Source organism: Misgurnus anguillicaudatus, chromosome 15, assembly GCF_027580225.2.
Source record: "Misgurnus anguillicaudatus chromosome 15, ASM2758022v2, whole genome shotgun sequence".
NCBI lineage: Eukaryota > Metazoa > Chordata > Actinopteri > Cypriniformes > Cobitidae > Misgurnus > Misgurnus anguillicaudatus.
Window position 1 is genome coordinate 35,687,826 of NC_073351.2, and position 22,423 is coordinate 35,710,248.

A 22,423-nucleotide genomic window follows, 5' to 3' on the forward strand; every position below is an offset into this window, starting at 1 on the left:
CAATATCGCACTTTTCTGTTTTGAAGATGTTTATTGTATCTGTGTGAAGTTGTTGTACTTTCACTGAGATAAATCTGTCATGAAAACATCACATTTTGGTTGGTGGTAATTTGTTTTTGTGCAAATACAGTAAGTGCAATTACTGATAAAATTCTCGTTTTTACAGTTACAGTGTTAACATGCATACACCTTTACAGTAAAGAGCATTTATTATCATTGTAAATTATACAAAAATGTCAATTAAACGTGTATATTTGTAGCCAAAGCCAACAATACATTGTATGGGTTAAAATTATAGATTTTTCTTATATGCCAAAAATCATTGGGAAGATCATGTTTCTTGAAGATATTTTGTAAATTTCCTACCGTAAATATATAAAAAATATATTTATCATTAGTAATATGACTTTAATAAGACTTTAAACGCAATTTTCTCAATTTGAAAAAAAAAGAATCAAGGCTGTAACCAAAATTGTGGTTATTAGGAAAAACATTAAAGCTATGCAAGCAGCCACCGTTTTATCCAATAGTACACTGAACACTAGATTACCACATAGACTAGAAAACTATGTTGGCATCATATTTAACCAACTGGTATTACTTTATGTAAATGAGGAAACGTCATACTACTCTCAGGTTAAATATGGTGTACCGCAGGGATCGGTTCTAGGGCCTCTTCTTTTCTCATTATATATGTTGCCTCTAGGAGACATTTTTAGGAAACATAACATCAGTTTTCACTGCTATGCAGATGATACCCAGCTTTACATCTCCTTACATCCTAGCGAAACACACCAGTTTTCTAAGCTAACAGACTGTATTAGCGACATCAGTAACTGGATGGCAAATAACTTCTTTATGCTAAACTCCAATAAGACAGAGATACTTATCATTGAACCGAATATCTCCAAACAAAATATGTCAGATTATAATTTGCACTCTTGTGTCATCTTCCATAGTGAAGAACTTAAGTGTGATGTTTGAAAGCAGTCCATCTTTCAATAATTATATCTCCAATGTCTGCCGCACAGCATTCTTCCATCTTAGAAATATCTCCAAAATACGCTGCGTCTGCATCAAATGCGGAGAAGCTTGACCACGCTTTTATTCTTACCTAAAGAACTGGCTATTGTAACTCGTTACTCGGGGTGTGTCACACAAGAGAGGTAAACAAGCTACAGCTGGTCAAATATTGTCCTATCCTAACAAACCACACTTCAATGTAAAATTATTCAGCTTTCAGATGATATATAAATCTTAATTTCAAAACATTAACCTTTATGGTTTTGTAATCCATATTTAAAAACTGGAAACTATGTAACCAACATACATGTTTCACAATCTTTTTGGGAAAGAAAGCATCACTCTGAATGTCCCACCGATCTCTTTGCTATCTGCATCGACTTTATGATACATAATTCTGTTATTACAAACCATTGCAATATGCATACTGCAATATATTTTTCAATGTGATATCTTCTAGCTGTAATATTTTCATTGCATGAATCATTGATACAGTAAGGTAGATAGGTAGACTTTATTTTCACAAGGAAAATGTTTGATTCAGCCCATGCATGATTCTGTCTCTGTTTTTTTCTAGAGGGTCCCGGGATCAAAGCATGAGTTTGTGCTGTCTGATCTTATATCAGGACAGACGTACAGTGTATGGATGAGTTCCAGCACCTCTGCTGGGCACGGGGAAGTGTACAGCACCCCTCTCAACTTTACAACATTAGAGGAGGGTCAGTGGACTCATACACTCGGTGGAGAATCGCACCTCTGCACCACTTTTCCATCTGTTTATGCTCTTAAAAAATCACACTGAAGCAGAGATTCGGCACATCCTGTGAAAGGAGAATACTTCCTAAAGACTGCAAACTGGGACCGTCGAGCCTTTACCGAGAGTATGTCTGATCTCAAGTCTCCAGACGATCTCAGCTTGCGTTTCCTCTCACAGGATTTGTTAAGAAATAGAAAAAGTGCTTTGCTGTTGGTTTTTCACGGTACATTATATAACATTGCAAATATTGTAACTGTGTCATTGATTTTGAAGAAACTTTTTAAAAGTTACAGCAACTTTATTATGTTAAAGCTGAAGTAAACTGAATAACATGCAAGTTATCATGCAGGTTTCCCAAATACTCCCCATATAGCTCTGCCCCATACTCATGCTACTGATGTTGTAACAAAATTATAAGCTTCAACTTTATCGTGATTTGTATGTATAACCATCTCCAGCTCAGTTTTTGTGTGATTTTGGTAAAAACGGTGCAGAGGTGACCTTCTGAGATAACTGAAGGGTTTTCTCCCCTGGTGTCTGAGATATTGGACGTGTTTTATTTAAAGCAATAATAATAATAATAATATACTGCTGTTTGGTTCTTTGTGAGGGATTGCATCTGATTGATTTGCAGTTTTTGGAGAGGTGCCCATCTTGACCAGCTCACAAATCAATCTCAGGATCCATAAAGGATTTCCTGCTAACACATCATCTTTCTCTATTTCCTTTCCTGTTTTATTTTCTTGATAATATGCCTTGAATGTGGATTTTGCAGATTGTGTTGGAGTTTATTCATTTCATTTATTTTCACAGACCTACAGATGTGTGCGATGTGTATCATGAGCTATGTATGTCTGTTTGTGTGTTATGTGAGTGCATATGCATTTTGACAAGACTAGAAAACTATGTTGGCATCAGTTGTCAGGCATTAGCCTGGTTTAGATCATATATAACCAACTGCTATTACTTTATGTAAATGAGGAAAAGTAATACCACTCTCGGGTTAAATATGGCATACCACAGGGATCAGTTCTAGGGCCTGTTCTTTTCTCATTATAAATGTTACCTCTAGGAGACATTTTTAGGAAATATAACATCAGTTTTCACTGCTATGCAGATGATACCCATCTTTACATCTCCTCACATCCTAGTGAAACCCACTAGTTTACTAAGCTAACAGACTGTATTAGGGACATCAGTAACTGGTTTGAAAATAACTTCTTTATGCTAAACTCCATTAAGACAAGAGATACGTATCATGGAACCAAATATCTCCAAACAAAATATGTCAGATTATAATTTGTCCATCGACGGTTGCACTCTTGTGCCATCTTCCATAGTGAAGAACTTAGATGTGATGTTTGAAAGCAATCTATCTTTCAATACTGTAATCATATCTCCAAGTTGTATGTTCTTTACTGCATTACAGTATTGATCATTTTCAATGTTGCATTTTGTTTATTTTAATAATGATTTATAATTCTAACATGTGAATCTCATGAAGAAATGTCAATGCCTTTTCACCCCAAAAACAAGAAATCATGTTTTGCACAAAGAAAATGAGACATGTTTTAGATCAGGATGTGTTGTAACATTTTGTTTTAACTATAAAATTAAGCTCTTTTATTTCCAATTACTTTAATATTGTAGCCATCCTGCCCAGCCAGAATGATTATATTTTTCTTGAATTAAAATTAGTGTAATTTTTCACATTACAAAAGGTTACTGAAAATGTCTATTGTCTTGAAAACAATGACACCGTGCAAAAAAATCATTTGTCTTACAAAACTGGTCTCATTTTCTGGCCTCATCAAGTAAAATATATTTTTTTTATGTTTGTAGATATTTCTTCAAAGTTTTCTTGATATTATGTGAAACATGTTATGTCACAGCAGAGATGCATTTATTGATGACACAGTGACATCTATATACACCCACCTAAAGGATTATTAGGAACACCTGTTCAATTAATGCAATTATCTAATCAACCAATCACGTGGCAGTTGCTTCAATGCATTTAGGGGTGTGGTCCTGGTCAAGATCTCCTGAACTCCAAACTGAATGTCAGAATGGGAAAGAAAGGTGATTTAAGCAATTTTGAGATCTGAGTATTTCACAATCTGCTCAGTTACTGGGATTTTCACGCACAACCATTTCTAGGGTTTACATAGAATGGTGTGAAAAGGGAAAAACATCCAGTATCCATTAAGGCAGTTCTGAAGGCGAAAGGGGGTCAAACACAGTATTAGTATGGTGTTCCTCATAATCCTTTAGGTGAGTGTATTTGTTTCTGTTGATCATTCTTCCAATATATTTACTGTATTTCTTTAATCTCACCTTCGCTGCAGTACCAAGTGGTCCGGTCCACAACCTGACAGTGAAGGTCTTCAGCTCCACGGCGGTCGTGATCAGTTGGGACCCTCCTCTGGAGCCCAACGGCAGAGTTTTCTACCTGCTGAACTTGGAGGAGGCGGGCACGACCCATCCCTTTGTCAACCGCACGGTCAACGCCACCATCTCCACCTCAACCACAGAAAATATTTACCTGTTCACCAAGCTCAGGAAATATTTCCCCTACATCATTAAAGTGACCCCAGCAACCGGCGCCGGGTCGGCCGTAAATCACACCGCAATGCTACACCTGCGAACTGCTGAAGATGGTAAATGCATGCATCATTTTCTCTATTCATGGTGCTTGCTATGCGTTTACTGAAATGTTTTGGCTTTGTGTGTTTTTGTAACAGTTCCAGGCTCTCCTCCATTACCAGGAGTGAGCAGAAATCTCTCTTGTACCTCCATTTATGCGACGTGGTTCCCTCCAGTCGAGGCCAACGGAGAGATCGTCAATTATGCCATCTTGTTACAGGGCTCTGGGGCCGAAAACAGAAGCTTCACCCCTGAAACACATGTTACACTGACAGATCTCACTCCATTTACTCCGTACAATCTCTCGGTTGCCGCGGTAACCCGTCAGGGTGTCGGGCCCGCTGTGATAATCCCCTTGCATACTGATGAAGCAGGTTAGAAACAGCAGGAAAATGATCTATTTGATGTGACTATAAATGTTTAGTTTAGTTTGATATTATGTAACCCTGTTTTCTACATAAATCATACTGTGATACAGTATAACCTTGATATCTTTAAAATGATTGAGTAATATCATGTCAAACATTGATGCTGCTCATCATTAGATTTTAACTCTATTACTTCTTAAACGAGCTTTGTAGACTACAATTAGGCTGTGTACAAATTGCATATTGTGACATTAGGTATTAAATGAGATGGAGTACCTACCCATCGACCGTTAAACAGTAGGTAATATATAATATGGATATCGATAGTATGAATGAATTCTGACGTACTACATCCACCATGTTGATTCATCGCGTGACATGTCATCATAACAAGAAGTTAGTCATTAACTGAATTGAGGGTAAACTAGCACATTTTAAACACAAGGGACAGCTGTTTAATGTATTTGCATTTGAATAGAGCCACCCTATCGCTTTCGGGCATTTTTTAATAAAGCAGCGCCTCTCCATCTTCTTCTTGGTTGTTATAACTCTTCTCCTGGGTATCACGGCATAGTAAACTGTCCATCAAATGAACACTTCGGGATGTTGCCGGAAGTAGTAGTTCATCCGGGTACTTTTCGCCTACTGTTTTTCGGCAAAAAATATGACTTGTATGACTACAAAAAAATACATTTAAAGTCGACACACCAAAGCTCCAAAAGTATCAAAAATGTATTTAATAAAGACGTTTCCATAAATAAATTGTATACATTTTTAATACTTTTGAAGCCTTGGTGTGCCAACATCATATTTTTCTTATATGTGACCCTGGACCACAAAAGTCCCAAGGGTATATCTGTATCAATAACCAACATTATATGTGTTATACATAAAATTATATATTTTTATGCCAAAAATATTAAGATATTAAGTAAAGATCATGTTCCATAAATATATTTTGTAAATATATCAAACATTTATTTATCGTTAGTAATATGTGTTGATAAGAACGTTAACCCTCTGGGGTCCAAACATTTTGGGACACTGGCAGAGGTTGTGACATGCTCTTACATTTGGTCTTTTTTCAGTTGCTTTAAACATATTAATGTTTAATATGTGTCTCATAACACTGCGTTCAGGACAAACTGGGCTGCAATATTATATGAGCAACATGTATGTACATGTTTGTATTTTTGAGAGAATAATGTTTATGCGTGGTTTTTAAAAAAGCTAAATTTTTAAATCACTGATAAGTCCACAAAACCCATTCTAAACATGTTTTAACAAGACTTTCCTAAACATAATCTAGTAGTCTAGAGTTTTTTCTTTAAAATGATGTGAAAATTTTTCTGACTTCTCATTCACATAAAACAATATATTGATTTAGAAATTGTAAGACACTTTTTTGTTTAGAAAGGCCGTATGCCAGAAGGATTGATTGACAGCTGAGGAAACATAAGACTCGCATAATAAGCTGCATAATTTGCCTTTAGGCAGAAATGTGAGAGGGAAGTACAGGAAAGAATGCGAGGACAAATGTATACATGTTTGTTTGAGGTTTATTAACAATATAATCAAAATAGGAATGAAGGTCAGTAGGACATTTTCAGTTTATTTGGAAACAAACCCATATTCAAAAACTTTACTTGTATAAACTAAGAAACTGATACACAACAGAGCTGTAAACCTCATGTGTTTACCATATAACTTAATGTCCAAAAAGTGTGAATGTTTTTCCACTTCATAGTTTTGTACTGATGAGAGGGATGCAGACCTGTAAGAGAGTTATAAACAGCTGTTAGCATAAATTGTCCTCAGACATACCACATAAGCTTATATAACTGATGGGTAAATGTCACTGAAAGCACTACAGTCAGATAAACTATCATGTACATAAACTAAATTCAGAACATCTCAGATAAACATCTGCAGTGATTCGTTTTATAAAAAGCTGTTTTCAGATGCCCATCGACAAATTGTCTTACTTTTGTTTTTAACAATGTTTTAATGCGTTTCTGTAAGCGCGTATGAACTTTTAAAACACATCGCATATGGCGACCATGTGCGCGAGTACTCGCATCTCCACGTCAACATCGCAGCACTCATAAAAACGGTGTTGCGTGTAAAGCGCAATGTATGAAATTGCGTTGCAGGTAAACAAAATATATAATCATATTACAGCACACACTTAAAAGATTTTCTCCATATTTGATTTTTATGCCCACTTAAATAGTTGTATCTTGGCCAAATGTTGTCCGATGCAAATTATATGTTGTTAACCATTTTATATTTTAGCATTAAAAATGTCTTAGTGGCATTAAGAAATTATAAAACAAATTTAGATTATTTTATTTGGCTGATTTATACATGACGTCATGTGTTTTATACCTAATGTATGTGTGTCCGTTTGTGCATTCAGGCCCAATGTCCCCACCACGCAATCTCAGTATATATAACCACACATCTGATTCAGTGTGGCTTCTTTGGGAACCCAGTCTGGAACCCAACGGTGTCGTCCAACATTACAGCTTCAGAATACTGGAACTGAAAACAAACACCTTCAGATACCAGGTACACCTGTGGACGTGTGTGATACATGCGTGTGTATGAGCTTTTTTAAGTGTTTATGGTCAACTCATACGGCCCATGTTTCCTGAAGAACACGTCAGATGCGTCCACACAAGCAGAAGTGAACGGCTTCAGACCTCATAATTCATACGAGATCAGCGTGTCCACATACACCAGAGCCGGAAACGGAGAGCAGTACAGTCTACCTGTCATATTCACCACCAATGAGTCAGGTAATGCACATGCATACCACATAAACACATGAGCAAACGAGGATTGATTTACTCAGGTTCTTCAATCAGAAGTATTAGTTTTAGGTCTCATCTGTTAACAAAATGAAGCCTGGTTTTCTAAAAAGACAAATTTCTTGAAGACCAAGCTATGTTCAAACTGAAACCCTGTGTCTTCATGTCACAAATCAAACATATATTCTGATGGTTGTAGTTTCAGACGCAGTTGGGAATCTGACCTGCTCTGGATTGGATTGGGATTCAGTGTATATGGAATGGGAACCTCCCATTTATCCAAACGGAGAGATTCTGCACTACATCATCCGATCTGAAGATCAAGAGGAAGAAGCTCATCCTTTCATGCTCTCAAACACATTGGTCCACACATTCGCCGGTCTGTTACCCGATACGTTTTATATTCTCAGTGTGGCTGCGGTTAATTCAGCCGGAACTGGAGAGGAGGCCAATTGTACGGCACACACTCCACCAGAGTCAGGTACGGTGTCCTGAGAGTGACATTCATACTGTATATAAACATATAAACTACATTGGTCCTAAAGGGCTGGTGCTGTGCGTTAGGAGATGGTACAGTATGTGTGCTCTAGGTTGGAAATGGGAATTTAAACCCATTAAAGGGATAGTTCATCCAAAAATGAAAATGCTGTCATAATTTACTCACTCTCATGTTGTTACAAACCTAAATAAATGTCTTTGTTCTGCTTAACACAAAGGAAGATATTTAAAGGAATGTTTGTAAGCAAACCAATCAGAGGCCCCATTGACTTCTATATTAGAAAAAAAGAAACCATGGATGTCAATGGGGCCTCTGATCAGTCTGATTCATTTTAGGTAAACCATACCTTTAATATCATTTATCCTTGCTCCTTAAAATTTTGTGTGTTGTCTCTACATACAGGTTTTTTTTAAAAAAGGGCGAAAAATTAGATTTTACAAGTGCTGTCAGGAAATATTCAGGTCTTATTTTACACAAAAAAACAAGAAATTATGTTTTGGATAGAGAAAAGTAAACCTGGTTTTAGTTTTCTCACAGCAGTAATGAGGATTTTGGATTTAGTTAATTGATTTGAAAATCATAATGCAAAACATCCCAATGGTCTTTTTATTTCGATTTAATTTTTGGGTTATGACCTGGGCATTTCTTTAACATTTACTTACTTTACATTTATGCATTACTTGGCAGATGCTTTTATTCAAAATGCATTAAATCTAGTTCTATATCTGTATATTTGCAGAAAAATTTCAGTCTATACTCACATTTGTAGAAATTCTGTAAATTAAAATTCACAATAAATTAAAAATAACTGATGGGTTCTTGTTCTCTTTTGCAGTTCCTGGCCCCTCACAGTCACTGACCGTTACTGCCGTTTCCTCAGATAGCGTGTCTCTTATCTGGCAGCGTCCAGCTCGTGTTCCCGGTCTGTTACAGGGTTACAATGTGGAGATTCAGAGATTGGCTAGAAACTGTGAGATGAAGGGAGACGTGGAGTCCTGTGTGGAAAGTGAAGATGTGGAGTGGGTTGATGGAGAAACCAACGGAGTCACGCTCTCGTCTCTGCTTAAATACAGAAAATATCGCATCCGAGTGGTGGCTTTCACCAGGGCCGGACCAGGACAACCTTCAGACTGGATCCACACGCGGACCCTCGCAGGAAGTATGTGTTTACAACTGTGCATATACACTCACCTAAAGGATTATTAGGAACATCTGTTCATTTTCTCATTTATGCAACTATCTAATCAACCAATCACATGGCAGTTGCTTCAATGCATTTAGGGGTGTGGTCCTGGTCAAGACAATCTCTTGAACTCCAAACTGAATGTCAGAATGGGAAAGAAAGGTGATTTAAACAATTTTGAGCGTGGGATGGTTGTTGGTGCCAGACAGCCGGTCTGAGTATTTCACAATCTGCTCAGTTACTGGGATTTTATCACACAACCATTTTTAGGGTTTACAAAGAATGGTGTGAAAAGGGAAAAACATCCAGTATGCGGCAGTCCTGTGGGTGAAATGCCTTGTTGATGCTAGAGGTCAGAGGAGAATGAGCCGACCGATTCAAGCGGATAGAAGAGCAACTTTGACTTAAATAACCACTCGTTACAACCGAGGTATGCAGCAAAGCATTTGTGAAGCCACAACACGCACAAACTTGAGGCAGATGGGCTACAACAGCAGAAGACCCCACCGGGTGCCACTCATCTCCTCTACAAATAGGAAAAAGAGGCTACAATTTGCACAAGCTCACCAAAATTGGACAGTTGAAGACTGGAAAAAAATGTTGCCTGGTCTGATGAGTCTCGATTTCTGTTGAGACATTCAGATGGTAGAGTCAGAATTTGGCGTAAACAGAATGAGAACATGGATCCATCATGCCTTGTTAACACTGTGCAGGCTGCTGGTGTAATGGTGTGGGGGATGTTTTCATGGCACACTTTAGGCCCCTTAGTGCCAATTGGGCATCATTTTAATGCCACCTCCTACCTGAGCATTCTGACCATGTCCATCCCTTTATGACCACCATGTACTCATCCTCTGATGGCTACTTCCAGCAGGATAATGCACCATGTCACAAAGCTCGAATCATTTCAAATTGGTTTCTTGAACATGACAATGAGTTCACTGTACTAAAATGGCCCTCACAGTCACCAGATCTCAACCCAATAGAGCATCTTTGGGATGTGTGGAACTTCGTGCCCTGGATGTGCATCCCACAAATCTCCATCTACTGCAAGATGCTATCTTAACAATATGGGCCAACGTTTCTAAAGAATGCTTTCAGCACCTTGTTGAATCAATGCCACGTAGAATTAAGGCAGTTCTGAAGGCGAAAGGGGGTCAAACACAGTATTAGTATGGTGTTCCTAATAATCCTTTAGGTGAGTATATACACATTAATTTACAGAAAATCGTTCACTTTCATTTTTTCTCTTTTTGTCTTAGACCCCGATGCTCCTCCTGGTGCCATCTCAGTGATTCCTTCTGCCACCGGCTTAAAGGTGGAGTGGGATGAGCCATCGGTCATCTCAGGGCCTACATCATATCTCATTGACATCAATGCTGTACGTTCACTGACAAGAAGACATGAACTGGATTGTTTGTTTCCTTTTCTGACTTACTTATTTCTATTTGGCATCTTGCAGCTGGACGGTTCAGGATATAATGTTACTTCAGTACGATATTCAGAGGAGATCCGGACGGTTGTTGTCGGAAACCTGACTGCATTTACGGTGTACTCCGTTACTGTTACCGCATTCACAGGGAACCTTTCTGATGCTCGCAGCAACGGCAAAGTATCTAAACCCGTCCTCATCAGAACCCTGGAGATCGGTGAGTAAAAGTGTGCATGCTTATTGTTTCTGATATGCATTGAATTAATGTGTTCATGCATTTCAAGTACACTGCCAAAAAATTGCTCACTTTAAATTTTAGATCTGTAATCTCGTATTTGACTTTGTTTCAGAGCCCAAAGATCCCCCTAAAAATGTGACCTTTACCGTGAATCCAGAGGAAGTGACCCGCGTTTACTTGACGTTCTCTCCTCCCGATGAGCCCAATGGAAACATCAGCGCGTACCACGCCGCCATATACCGCGACGGACGACTAGTTTTCAGTATCGATACCCTGCAGTTGGTCAGCAACCCCAATAACACCATGACGGCTGTTATAGAAGGACTGAAGGGTGGATTCAATTACAGTATACGGGTATTCAATTCTAATCGTTTTTATACAATAAATAAACCATAACGTGGTCCGCTCATACTGATGAAATGTATAGCTTGAATACCAAATCCATAAATGTAATCAAATCCCAATTATTGGCCTTCACACATGTTATTGTTTCTTTGTAATTGTTGCAGATAGCAGCAGTGAATGGTGCCGGTTTAGGTCCAAGTTCAGAAGTTCAGGTTACCACAGGTGTAAAAGGTGAGTGAAATTCATCTCTCTTAAGCAGCGAAATGCAACGTTTAGATCAGATTCACTACATTTCTGAAGTGACTTTAATTGTAAGATTGTGATTCTCGGTTATTTAGCTCCGCCCAAGCCTACGAGGAGGCCACGAGCCGCTCTGAACAGTGCAGGTGCTGTCGTCGCAACCGCTAAAACCATCTCCATTGAGATGCCTACATGTTTCTTCACCGATAACCATGGACCAATACAGAAAGTCCAGGTCATTGTTTCTGAGCCAGCAGGTATTGTATTCTCATAAGGGCCACATTATATTCCTCAAAGCTGATAAATCTTTACTTGTTTATGTGGTTATGCTTCTTGGATTTCTACATTTTCTTTTGTTTTTTTACGTTTCTATTAGGGATGCACCGATATGGAAATTTTGGGCGATACCGATAACCGATAACTCTTTAAATTTGGGGGCTGATAACCGATATCTATAGGCCGATAAATATTCATATTATTTTCGCAATGAAAAACTCGCCGACCGCGGACATCTTGTCTTTGCGCTAGACTAGCATACTCTTCTTAAGCCCGCAACACGTGTCATCTTCGTGCTATGTCACAGAAAGCACCAATCAAAACTCCACATGGCCAGCAATGAGCAAGTGAAGTGGTTCAACAAACCAAAATAATCCATCATATATTGGCTTTTATTGATCAGCCTAATTTTGCTATCAGACCGATAACCGATAATATTAAAATAAGCCGTTATCGGCCGATAACGATATGTCGGCCGATATATCGTGCATCCCTAGTTTCTATATATGTTTTTATTTAATGTATGTAACTCTTTAAAGGATTACTCCACTTTTATAAAAAAAAATACCTGATATTAACTCACCTCCTGTCATCCGGGATGTTTGTGTCTTTCTTTGTTTAGTTGAGAGGAGGTTAGGTTTTTTGGGGAAAACATTTTTCTCCATATAGTGGACTTTGGTGGACGTCAACAGTTTACAGATTCAATGCAGCTTTAAAGGACTCTAAACGATCCCAATCGAGTCATAAGAGTCTTATCTGGAGAAATCATCGCCATTTTTATCAAAAAACAACAACTTCTTTAGCCTGGGAAAACCCAGAAAACTTTTGGCAAATTTAGATTTGCTCTGCAAGTGGTCTGGCCAAGAGGCCATTCAAGCCCATTTCTAATGCCGAGAAATCGCAGAACTAATCAGAAACGTTGGGGCGGGATTTACACGATGACGACAGGGCAGCAGCAACGATAAAGCAGATTTTGTACATTACACAAATGGATGCTGTTGTGAAACATCACTCGTTCGAATCAGCTTCTGTTTTAAGCGATTTAAACTTTTCCTTTTCGTTAAAACACGAGCAAAGAACAACACTCGAAGCCTTCATATCTAAAAAAGATGTTATCGCTGTCTTACCGTCTGGATTCGGCAAAAGTCTGATATACCAGCTGCAACTTTGGTGGCTAAACGAATGTGTCTTCGCGAGAGCGGCGAGCCCTCTGGACGGTAGTGGTTCATACGTCACCCCCTTCATCGCTCTGATTGGTTTACGGTCTATCCAATTGCGTCCAGAGTTATTTGAGCAAGGTCTGTTGGTGACGCCCCTTTGGAAATTATTTGTCTATGAAGCTTTTCCAGACCATAACTCAGGAACTACTGAGAATGATCTGGTTTTAACCAGGCTACAACTTCTCATCTTGCACTAGCTGTGTGACGCGCCAGCGTGACCTTACATATGACGTAATCACATGAAAACTCTTATACCTCGGTTGGGATTGTTTAGATCCTTTGAAGCTGCATTGAAACTGTAAAATGTTGACCTCCACTAAAGTCCACTATATTCCTAAAAAAAACAAAGAAAAGAAAACAAAGAAAGACATGAAGATCTTGGATGACATGGGTGTGAGTAAATTATCTAGATTTTTTATGAAAGTGGCGTAATCCTTTAAGCCAAAGCGACTTTTTCACATGCTGATATTGTATGATTTATTGTACTATACAGTAGTTTATATTGACGTTTGAAGTTTAATTTGTCATCTGTACACAGGCAGCATAAGTTCATGAGGATTTTTAAGTAAAACACTTAAAAGATTTAAAAGAGACCACACACAAAAATAATAAGAGAACTTTTAGTGCTATAAATACAACATTAAGGAATGTACAATAAAACATATACATCTAAGATGCACATTATAAGACATTATTTCTGTGTATATAAGTACACCTTGTCTTGAGATGATATTTAGTATAAGACAAATATAGAAAGTCAGAGATACAAAAATTTAGTTTAAGCTTTTTCTGTTAGGTTTTTTGCTTGTGGCTGGGAAGCAACTTTTATAAGAATGTGATTTTGTGTGTTATGATATGTGTGTGTCTCAGGTTATATGTTAAAGGAATAGTCAATTTTCTTAAAAAAAATCCAGATAATTTACTCACCACCATGTCATCCAAAATGTTGATGTCAGTCTTTCTTTGTTCAGTCGAGATGAAATTATGTTTTTTGAGGAAAACATTGCACTAACACTTAACACTTAACTCAACACTTAACAGTTTTTTTCAACAGAGTTTCAAAGGACTATAAACGATCCCAAACGAAGCATAAGGGTCTTATTTAGCGGAATATTTTTGACAAGAAAAAAAATGCACTTTTAAAGCACAACTTCTCATCTAGGTCCAGCGCGACCTAACGTAAATGCGTAGTGACGTAGAGAGGTCACGTGTTACATATATAACACGCAAATTTGTGGACCATTGTAAACAATAAACTGACACAAAGACATTAATTAGTATCAGTTGACATACAACAATGTCGGAACGGTCCTCTTTCAACCACTTGTAAACACTGGGGCGGAGTTTCGCGTTCGTCCTCTGTGACCTCTTGATGTCATGACGTATTGCGTGGGGTCAGCTGGCGCATCACGACCGGATCTACATGACGAGAAGTTGTGCTTTAAAAGCGTACATTTGTGATTTCTATTGTCAAAAATGACAATCGTTCCGCTAGACAAGACCCTTATGCCTCGTTTGGGATTGTTTATAGTCCTTTGAAACTCCGTTGAAAAAAACTGTTAAATGTTGAGTTAAGTATTAAATGTTGGGCTCTAAAAGTCCATCAAAATTAGAAAAATCCTGCAATGCTCTCCTCAAAAAACTGAATTTCTTTTCGACTGAACAAACATCAACATTTTGGATGACATGGTGGTGAGTGAATTATCTGGATTTTTCTGTTGAGAAAATGGACTAATCCTTTAAGTTTTATTGGTTTATTTAATGCTTATTAATATAATTTTGATACAGTGATGGACTATGGTAATCTGTCAAACTGGAAGAGTGTTTTCCTCCAGCCTACCGCTCCGTACCTGACCGATGAAGGCTTTCTGAATCCTGCATGCCCTAATAAATCTGAGCGCACAGTCACACATGACAACACATACATCATAGGAGCGGATGAGGGCTGTTTGTCTGAAGATGCTCATACGCTGTGTAATGGACCTCTTAAACCTAAAACATATTATGTGTAAGAGACATACAATACAGTACATAACATCATTTAATAAAGTGTTTTTGTTTAATTCAGCAGCTAATGTTTTATTGTTAATATAAAACATTTATGATTATGTGGTAGATTTAAATTCCGGGCAACAAATATTCGTGGACAGTACACAGATTCTGAATACTCAGAACGGGTCAGAACTGCAGGTATGCATCTTTCTGTCTCTTTCTCTTGATCATAAAAGAAAATAAATGATTACATTTGTAGATCATATTATTATCTCATTTTTGATGGAGGTGGGGTTTAGCAGCTTTTGCATCTGAGCTCCTCAAATATAAACACACTAATACTCTTTCTTTCAGGTGACCGCCTGTTGACTCGGGATGAGCAGATCATTCTCGGGGTTCTGCTCTCGGTTTTCTTGGTTTTGTTTTTAATTCTGATTATATACTGCTCTGTGAGGTATGTATCGCTATTCACATCAACACTCAAACACCTCATCATATCCTGCTTTAGTACCTAGATTCAATCTCTTCAATCCCAGAATCCACCGCAGGCAGAAGGAGGGTGGGACGTATTCTCCACGTGAGGCGGAGATCTTTGAGACGAAGTTCAAGCTGGATCAGCTGATCTCCGTGGCTGACATGGAGCTCAAAGAAGAGAAGATCAACCGGTACAGACTGACATTTTACACACACACATCTCTGTTCTCAGCTCGGCAGGATTCCTCAAGATCAAGGCCAGATTACATACAAACATTGTGCTTTAGAAGCTTTAAAAGACTGTGGGGATGTGTGCTGTTGTCTTCTGCTCTCATTCATTCATTCATATGCTCACTCACTCATTCATTCATTAATTCACTCACTCATCTACTCTAACATATTCATTCACTCATTCATTTAATCATCTACTTTTACTTGTTCATTGATTAATTCATTGATTTGTCCGTCTGTCCATCCATTCATTCATTGGTTCGTTTGTCCAGTCATTCATTCATATATGCATTCATTCATTCATGCATGCATTCATTTGTTCATGCATGCATTCATTCGTTCATGCATGCGTTAATTCATTCATATATGCATTCATTCATTCATAAATGCATTCATTTGTTCATGCATGCATTTGTTCATTGGTTGGTTCGTTCAGTCATTTATTCATATATGCATTCATTCGTTCGTTCATGCATGCATTCATTCATTGGTTCATTCAGTCATTTGTGCATGCATTCATTTATTTATTCATGCATGCATTCATTCGTTGGTTCATTCGTTCAGTCATTAATGCATGCATGCATTCATTCATTCATTCATTCACTTATTCTTTCACTTATTTGCCCAGTCAATTACTCACTCTTTTTACAATTTTATTTATAAAAACTAATTCACTTTTTCACTAATTAACTCACTAATTCACTTGCTATCCTTTATTCTTAGGTACTCTTCTTTCTTCTTTAGGAGGAAGGAGATTTTTGTCATCCAGTAAGTAAACAGAGGGACATGAGAGTGTTTTCGTGATGCATGATAATATATAAAGAAAAATCACAGTATTTACTATTTCAGTTTCTTTTTTATTTTAAAGATTAAAACTGTGTTTTTTTCCAGTTGCCTGTGATGTTACTGGTCTTAAGTCAGTTGTTCGTGATTTTGTTATGTTTTTAATGAATATACGGAATGATCTTTGCAGTAACATGAGTCTGATCTGTTTTATAATCTTACTGCAGTATGATGGTTTTTTGTGTCGTTCTTCTTGTAAACCCACATACAATAACTCTCATAATCTTTTAATGCTGGTTTGTGGTCCTCTGATTAGATGATGTAGTAAATCTCACACAAATATAAATCTTATTTAGGATTAAATGTAGAAAAGTAATCTAATGTTTTGGTCCACTGGGCTCAATTTCAGTTTTCTGTGGCTTTATGTTGCAGGCTGCTAAGTTATAGGAAATCTCTCAGGTAAGTGACCTGACACTTGTCATATTTTCTGCCTTAAACTGTAGATTTAAAGTACTGATAACATTCGTATGGTTGTTATTGCTTAAGTGAACATCTGTTGTTTTAAGGTCTGATTTGGATTACCCATGATGATTTTGTCATGTGTTATGTGTAGTATTTTTATGCATCGTTATTCTCTGTAACACATTTACAGGCCAATCTGTAAGAAATCATTTCTTCAACATGTGGAGAGTCTTTGTGATAATGACAATGCCAAGTTTCAGGAGGAGTTTGCTGTAAGCTTCAGTTTTGTTCTCATTATTTGTTGGTGGGTGAGAAAGAAAGAAAGAGAGAGAGAAGTGTGACCCTTCTGTGTCTTTAATACATGATGTTATTTTGACATTTATTTCTGATTTAATTGTTTCCGTTATAGTGCCTTTTATAAATGTTGTGTTGTGTGTTACAGGAATTGCCAAAGTTTCTTCCGGATTTGGCCACATCAGACGCTGACCTGCCGTGGAATCGCTCCAAAAATCGCTTCACTAACATTAAACCCTGTATGTCATATTCTGTCCTCATTAACACAATCCTAAAAGTACTGTTGAAATACAGTGAAACCAAAACAAATTATTCAGACACAGATATTTTTTACTAGTGAGTGCAGGCCACTTTAGTCAGCTGTGGATGGCAAAATAAAGTAAACTGTGATGTATTATACCCCAAAAAATTATGTATTGCAGTGGATTATCTGTAAAATATATAAACCAAAATTATTCAGACACTTTCACCTGACCATGTTTTTTTGCTTAAGTGATTTCTCTTTAATTGCTAATGCAACCGTTTTACAACGCAAATTACGCATTGTTTGGTTGACCTACATTGGTATTATCTAACTATGTACTTACATTTAACAGCTAACGGCTATTCAACATACTGTAAATAATTTGTGAGGCAGTTTTAAACCCCATTCCCAGCACTTTGGTCCCAGAAAATTTCCGTAAAATTGGCAGACGGGCTTCTGTGTGAACCCAAAAGCATCCTGTAAATGTTCTGGGAACGCTCCCGTAAAGAGGATCTAGAAACTTTGCTGGAAACATTCACGAAAAGCCCTCAGTGTGAACAAAATGCAGAAACAATGCCGTAAGCAACATGCTGTCGTAAGGATCACAGAAAGAAGTTATGGTATTTTTCACATGATTGACTTATCTGTATAGCTCTGTTTTCACTGTCCTAAAAACGGTCTGATGTCTTCTTCCTTGTTCTATGAAGTCCCTCCTTCAGAAATACGTAATGAGTTCTGATTGTGTAGTTTGTTTAGTGTGTTGTGATTGTGTAGTTTGTTTAGTGTGTTGTGATTCGACAGCAGCTTAGCTTGCCGTTAGCTTAGCTGGCGACTGACGTATTCCTGTAGGCGGAGTTTAGTCAAAAAACTGTTCTGGTGACTTTTTACAGGTATTATTTATGCTATTATAGCAACATTACACACTAACTAGGATTTTAATGGGATTAGAAAGAACATGATCAAATCCAATGAAATATCACATAGTTTAACTCTGAGTTCTTCTTACCATTATCTAAACTATAGTGAATAAACTGTGAGAAATGTCTGATAATGTCTGATTTTGGTTTGATTGTAGTTCACCCAAAAATATAATTTCACCTTCGTGTCTGTCCAAACCAGCAACTTTCTTATTATTTTTTTTATACAGAAAAAGCTGCCTTGTTTTTATATACACTGTAAAAAAAATGCTGGGTTATTTTCAATAAGGGACGAACCCAACCCGTTGAGTTGTGATTTAACCTATGCTGGGTTGTTTAAACCCATTGTTGGGTAAAATAAATTAACATGATCTCACGGAAAATGTTGTTATAGTTACGCGACATTTGATCAATTTATTCGTGCCCATGGCACAAAATTCAGATTTTTTTCGTGCCTTGGGCATGAATGTCTTTTTCGTACTACTCGCACAAAATGAAATAGTTTCTCATGTCCGTGGCACAACTTTCTTTTTCATGTGATTTTTATATATTGTTTTTAAATCATTGTTGCTTGGGGTTAGATGTTGGGTTTGGGTTATGATGCACTTTTATGTTAGGATGTATTTTTATGTTAGGATGTACTTTTATGTTAGGATGTACTTTTATGTATTGGTTTCTACATGTTTTTCTTCCGCTTTTAAAACTATTCTCACCTGGAGTTGGGGTTAGGATGTCTAATGTAACAGAAAGTGACTCTATTTCCAACCCCGACAATGGTAAGAAAATAGCAAAAAACTGAAAAAACAATACATAAAATGAAATGAAAAAGAAAGTCGTGCAACGCACACAAAAAACTATTTATAGAAATTTGTGCGAGTGTCACGAAAAAGACATGTGTGCTCAAGGCACGGAAAAAGCTGAATTTCGTGCCATGGACACAAATAAATTGATCAAATTTTGACTTAAAGAGTAACTAAACCCTAAACCAACTTTTTTTAGTTAATGATCTGTAAGAATGATGGTTTATTAGTGCTGTTCATTGATTTTAGTACGTTTTTAGACATTTGGATATAAAGTGTTTCAATACTACAATATATGGTGTAAAAACGTCTGAGTGCTGCCCTCTTCAGGTTGAACGGTGGCTACTGGAGTTGAATTTTCCTATTGGATGTTGGGTCCAAAAAGTAACTTGTGACGTAAGCAGGTTCAAGCTCACCACGCCCTTGTTACGATCTCACCACATGCTTGGTACGAGCTTAGTTCGTCCCCTCTATCTCCATTGGGATCTGCCCACTTTTCTTGCATTTTTTCAAATATTGCCAGTGGGTGGAGTCAGGCTCTAACCAGGGGTTTAGTTACGCTTTAAGGTTAGGGGCTTTCCGTGAGATCAGTCTGAAAAATGTTCAGGGTTGTTTTAAACCAATTGCTGGGTTTGTCCCTTCTGACTCAATGAAAATAAACAGGCATTTTGTGCGTGTACCTTAAAAGTATAAAGTTAATTATGGTATAAATGCTTTTATTGTTTTTTATCATGCTTGTTTCAGATAACAATAACAGAGTGAAGTTACTGTCTGAACCGGGAATGCCGGGATCTGACTACATCAATGCCAGTTTTGTCTCTGTAAGCGCAGAAGAACAGCAGCACACATTTCAACATATCTCTCTGTGTATACGGCATCAGACCGTTCATTAGATGTTTTCTGTTTTCTCAGGGTTATCTGTGTCCGAATGAGTTCATAGCCACACAGGGTCCACTGCCCAGTACCGTGGCAGACTTCTGGAGGATGATTTGGGAGACGGGGACCAGAACTATTGTCATGCTCACACAATGTTTCGAGAAGGGTCGGGTATGTGTGGATTTCTGCAACAGATGATAATATGGCCGTTATAAATACTGAAGACGTGTTTTGGTTTTAGATTCGCTGTCATCAGTATTGGCCGGAGGACAACAAACCCGTCACTGTGTTTGCTGATATAGTCATCACTAAACTCACAGAGGACGTGCGACCTGATTGGACAATTCGAGCACTTCGAGTGGAGAGGGTAAAACTATGAACATGTTACGAATGGATGGATAGGTTGATTCTTAGCTTGTTCAATTTTTTTTTTTGTTGAGAAAATCACCTTTAAAGTTGTCCAAATGGAAACACATATTACTAATAATAAATACATTTTTAATATATTTACAGCAGAAATGTTACAAAATATCTTTATGGAACATGATCTTTACTTAATATCCTTATGATTTTTGGCATAAAACTTTTTATAATTTTGACTCTGTACAAAATGTATTGTTGGTTATTGCTACAAATATACCCATGTGACTTATGACTGGTTTTGTGGACCAATTTCATAAATATATTTAATATATTTAACACAGGTGCTTATTACCAGTTAATTAATTTACGTAGTCTGACAATTTGTTATTTTTTCAGCCTGACATTTTTATTTTGCATAGTGTGATTTTTAAAGAAGACAGATGACATAAACTTGCCAAAAGGTTTTTGATTTAGATGCTGTCAGTACTGAACCTTGATATTCTGTATCAGTGTCTGTCCGAAGTCAAGTGAAATTTATTTACAGTATATAGCACTTTTTACAGTGTTGCATTGCAAGAAGCTTTCGTTGAAAGACAGCGACAAAAAATGGGGAAATTATTTTATATAGTATTCATGTAAATTTGATTGTCCTCATAAGTAAGGTACACACTTTTTCTTCGAGTATCGGACATGACAGCTGTCATATTAAACTAGACGTGCCTTTGCAACTCACATAAAAATGGCCCTTAAAAGAAGAAAAAATTATATATTGTAAGAGTAGAAGTTTGACATAACATAAAGAATTTGCAATAATACCATGAACAGCAGTGTAAAACCATAGCGACATCATTAAAGGGGTCATATGATGTTGATAAAAAGAACATTATTTTGTGCATTTGGTGTAATGCAATGCGTTTACGCAGTTTAAGGTTTAAAAATTACATCATTTTTCACATACCGTACATTATTGTTGCTCCTTGTTTACGTCTTTCTGAAACACGTTGTTTTCTACAAAACTCATCGTTCAGCTGTCCAGTGCATTGTGATTGGCTGAATACCTCAAGCATGTGACAGAAATTATACGCCCCTTACCATATTTGGAATATCAGCTCCTAAAGCACAGCGTCTCCATGACATGGCGGCGACAACAATACAACAGCAAGAATAAACAACATGCTCTCACAAATATCCGTGGTATAGTCACGGAATATTTTGCTCATTTATTTGTGTCATTGTCACGGATCTTCACATTTTTCCGTGTTCATACCACGGACTTTCTTTTCCATATCAGTTTCGCGTATTGGTTACTCAGTTCTTTTTCCTATTTTCTTACAATTGTCGCTTGGGTTTGGGGTTAGATTTGGGGTTTGGGTTAGGACGTCACGTCAAGTATTGGTTTATACTATTTTTCTTCTGATTTTTAGTCACCTGAAGTTAGGGTTAGAGTTGGGTTTGGGTTAGGATGCCATTTTATATAACAGAAAGTCGTTCTAACCCCAAACCCAAGTGACAATGGTAAGAACATAGGAAAAACAATTGAGTAACCAATACGTGAAACTGACATGAAAAAGAAAGTCCGTGGTATGGACTCAGAAAATGCGGAGATCCGTGACAATGACACGAATAAATGAGCAAAATATTCTACGACTATAACACGTAAATTTGTGAGATCAGGTGGAGAAAAAGTTAGGCCTTCTTTCTTCGCGAATACATTTGGGCGTGTTATGCAAACCCTTTAGAAAGAAAATCTCTTTGGGTTTGAGACGTTAATCTTTATGGATCTTCTATATGCACAAACACCTTAAACACTCTAAATACAAATGAAAACATGAAATCGCATCGTATGACCCCTTTAAATGCACCACATGCCTACAAAATTAAAATAGTGATGTCTGTAAGAATGTAGGCAGGCTATTATAAAATATATACTGAACAAATGAAATAAGA

General features: G+C 37.3%; 1 protein-coding gene across 1 annotated transcript in view; it reads left to right on the plus strand.

The window, feature by feature from the left end:
- Window positions 1–22,423, plus strand: part of ptprq (protein tyrosine phosphatase receptor type Q) — a 70,635-nt gene that overhangs the window by 28,210 nt on the left and 20,002 nt on the right. Inside the window, exons 26-46 of the mRNA XM_055174860.2 lie at window positions 4,129–4,440; window positions 4,525–4,800; window positions 7,214–7,365; window positions 7,454–7,595; window positions 7,807–8,088; window positions 8,942–9,265; window positions 10,552–10,670; window positions 10,752–10,938; window positions 11,072–11,313; window positions 11,469–11,535; window positions 11,643–11,801; window positions 14,829–15,048; window positions 15,157–15,230; window positions 15,387–15,486; window positions 15,569–15,697; window positions 16,953–16,979; window positions 17,173–17,254; window positions 17,425–17,515; window positions 19,982–20,058; window positions 20,150–20,284; window positions 20,355–20,480. Coding sequence (XP_055030835.2) covers window positions 4,129–4,440; window positions 4,525–4,800; window positions 7,214–7,365; window positions 7,454–7,595; window positions 7,807–8,088; window positions 8,942–9,265; window positions 10,552–10,670; window positions 10,752–10,938; window positions 11,072–11,313; window positions 11,469–11,535; window positions 11,643–11,801; window positions 14,829–15,048; window positions 15,157–15,230; window positions 15,387–15,486; window positions 15,569–15,697; window positions 16,953–16,979; window positions 17,173–17,254; window positions 17,425–17,515; window positions 19,982–20,058; window positions 20,150–20,284; window positions 20,355–20,480 — 3,323 coding nt within the window. The remainder of the gene's footprint in view (window positions 1–4,128; window positions 4,441–4,524; window positions 4,801–7,213; window positions 7,366–7,453; window positions 7,596–7,806; window positions 8,089–8,941; window positions 9,266–10,551; window positions 10,671–10,751; window positions 10,939–11,071; window positions 11,314–11,468; window positions 11,536–11,642; window positions 11,802–14,828; window positions 15,049–15,156; window positions 15,231–15,386; window positions 15,487–15,568; window positions 15,698–16,952; window positions 16,980–17,172; window positions 17,255–17,424; window positions 17,516–19,981; window positions 20,059–20,149; window positions 20,285–20,354; window positions 20,481–22,423) is intronic.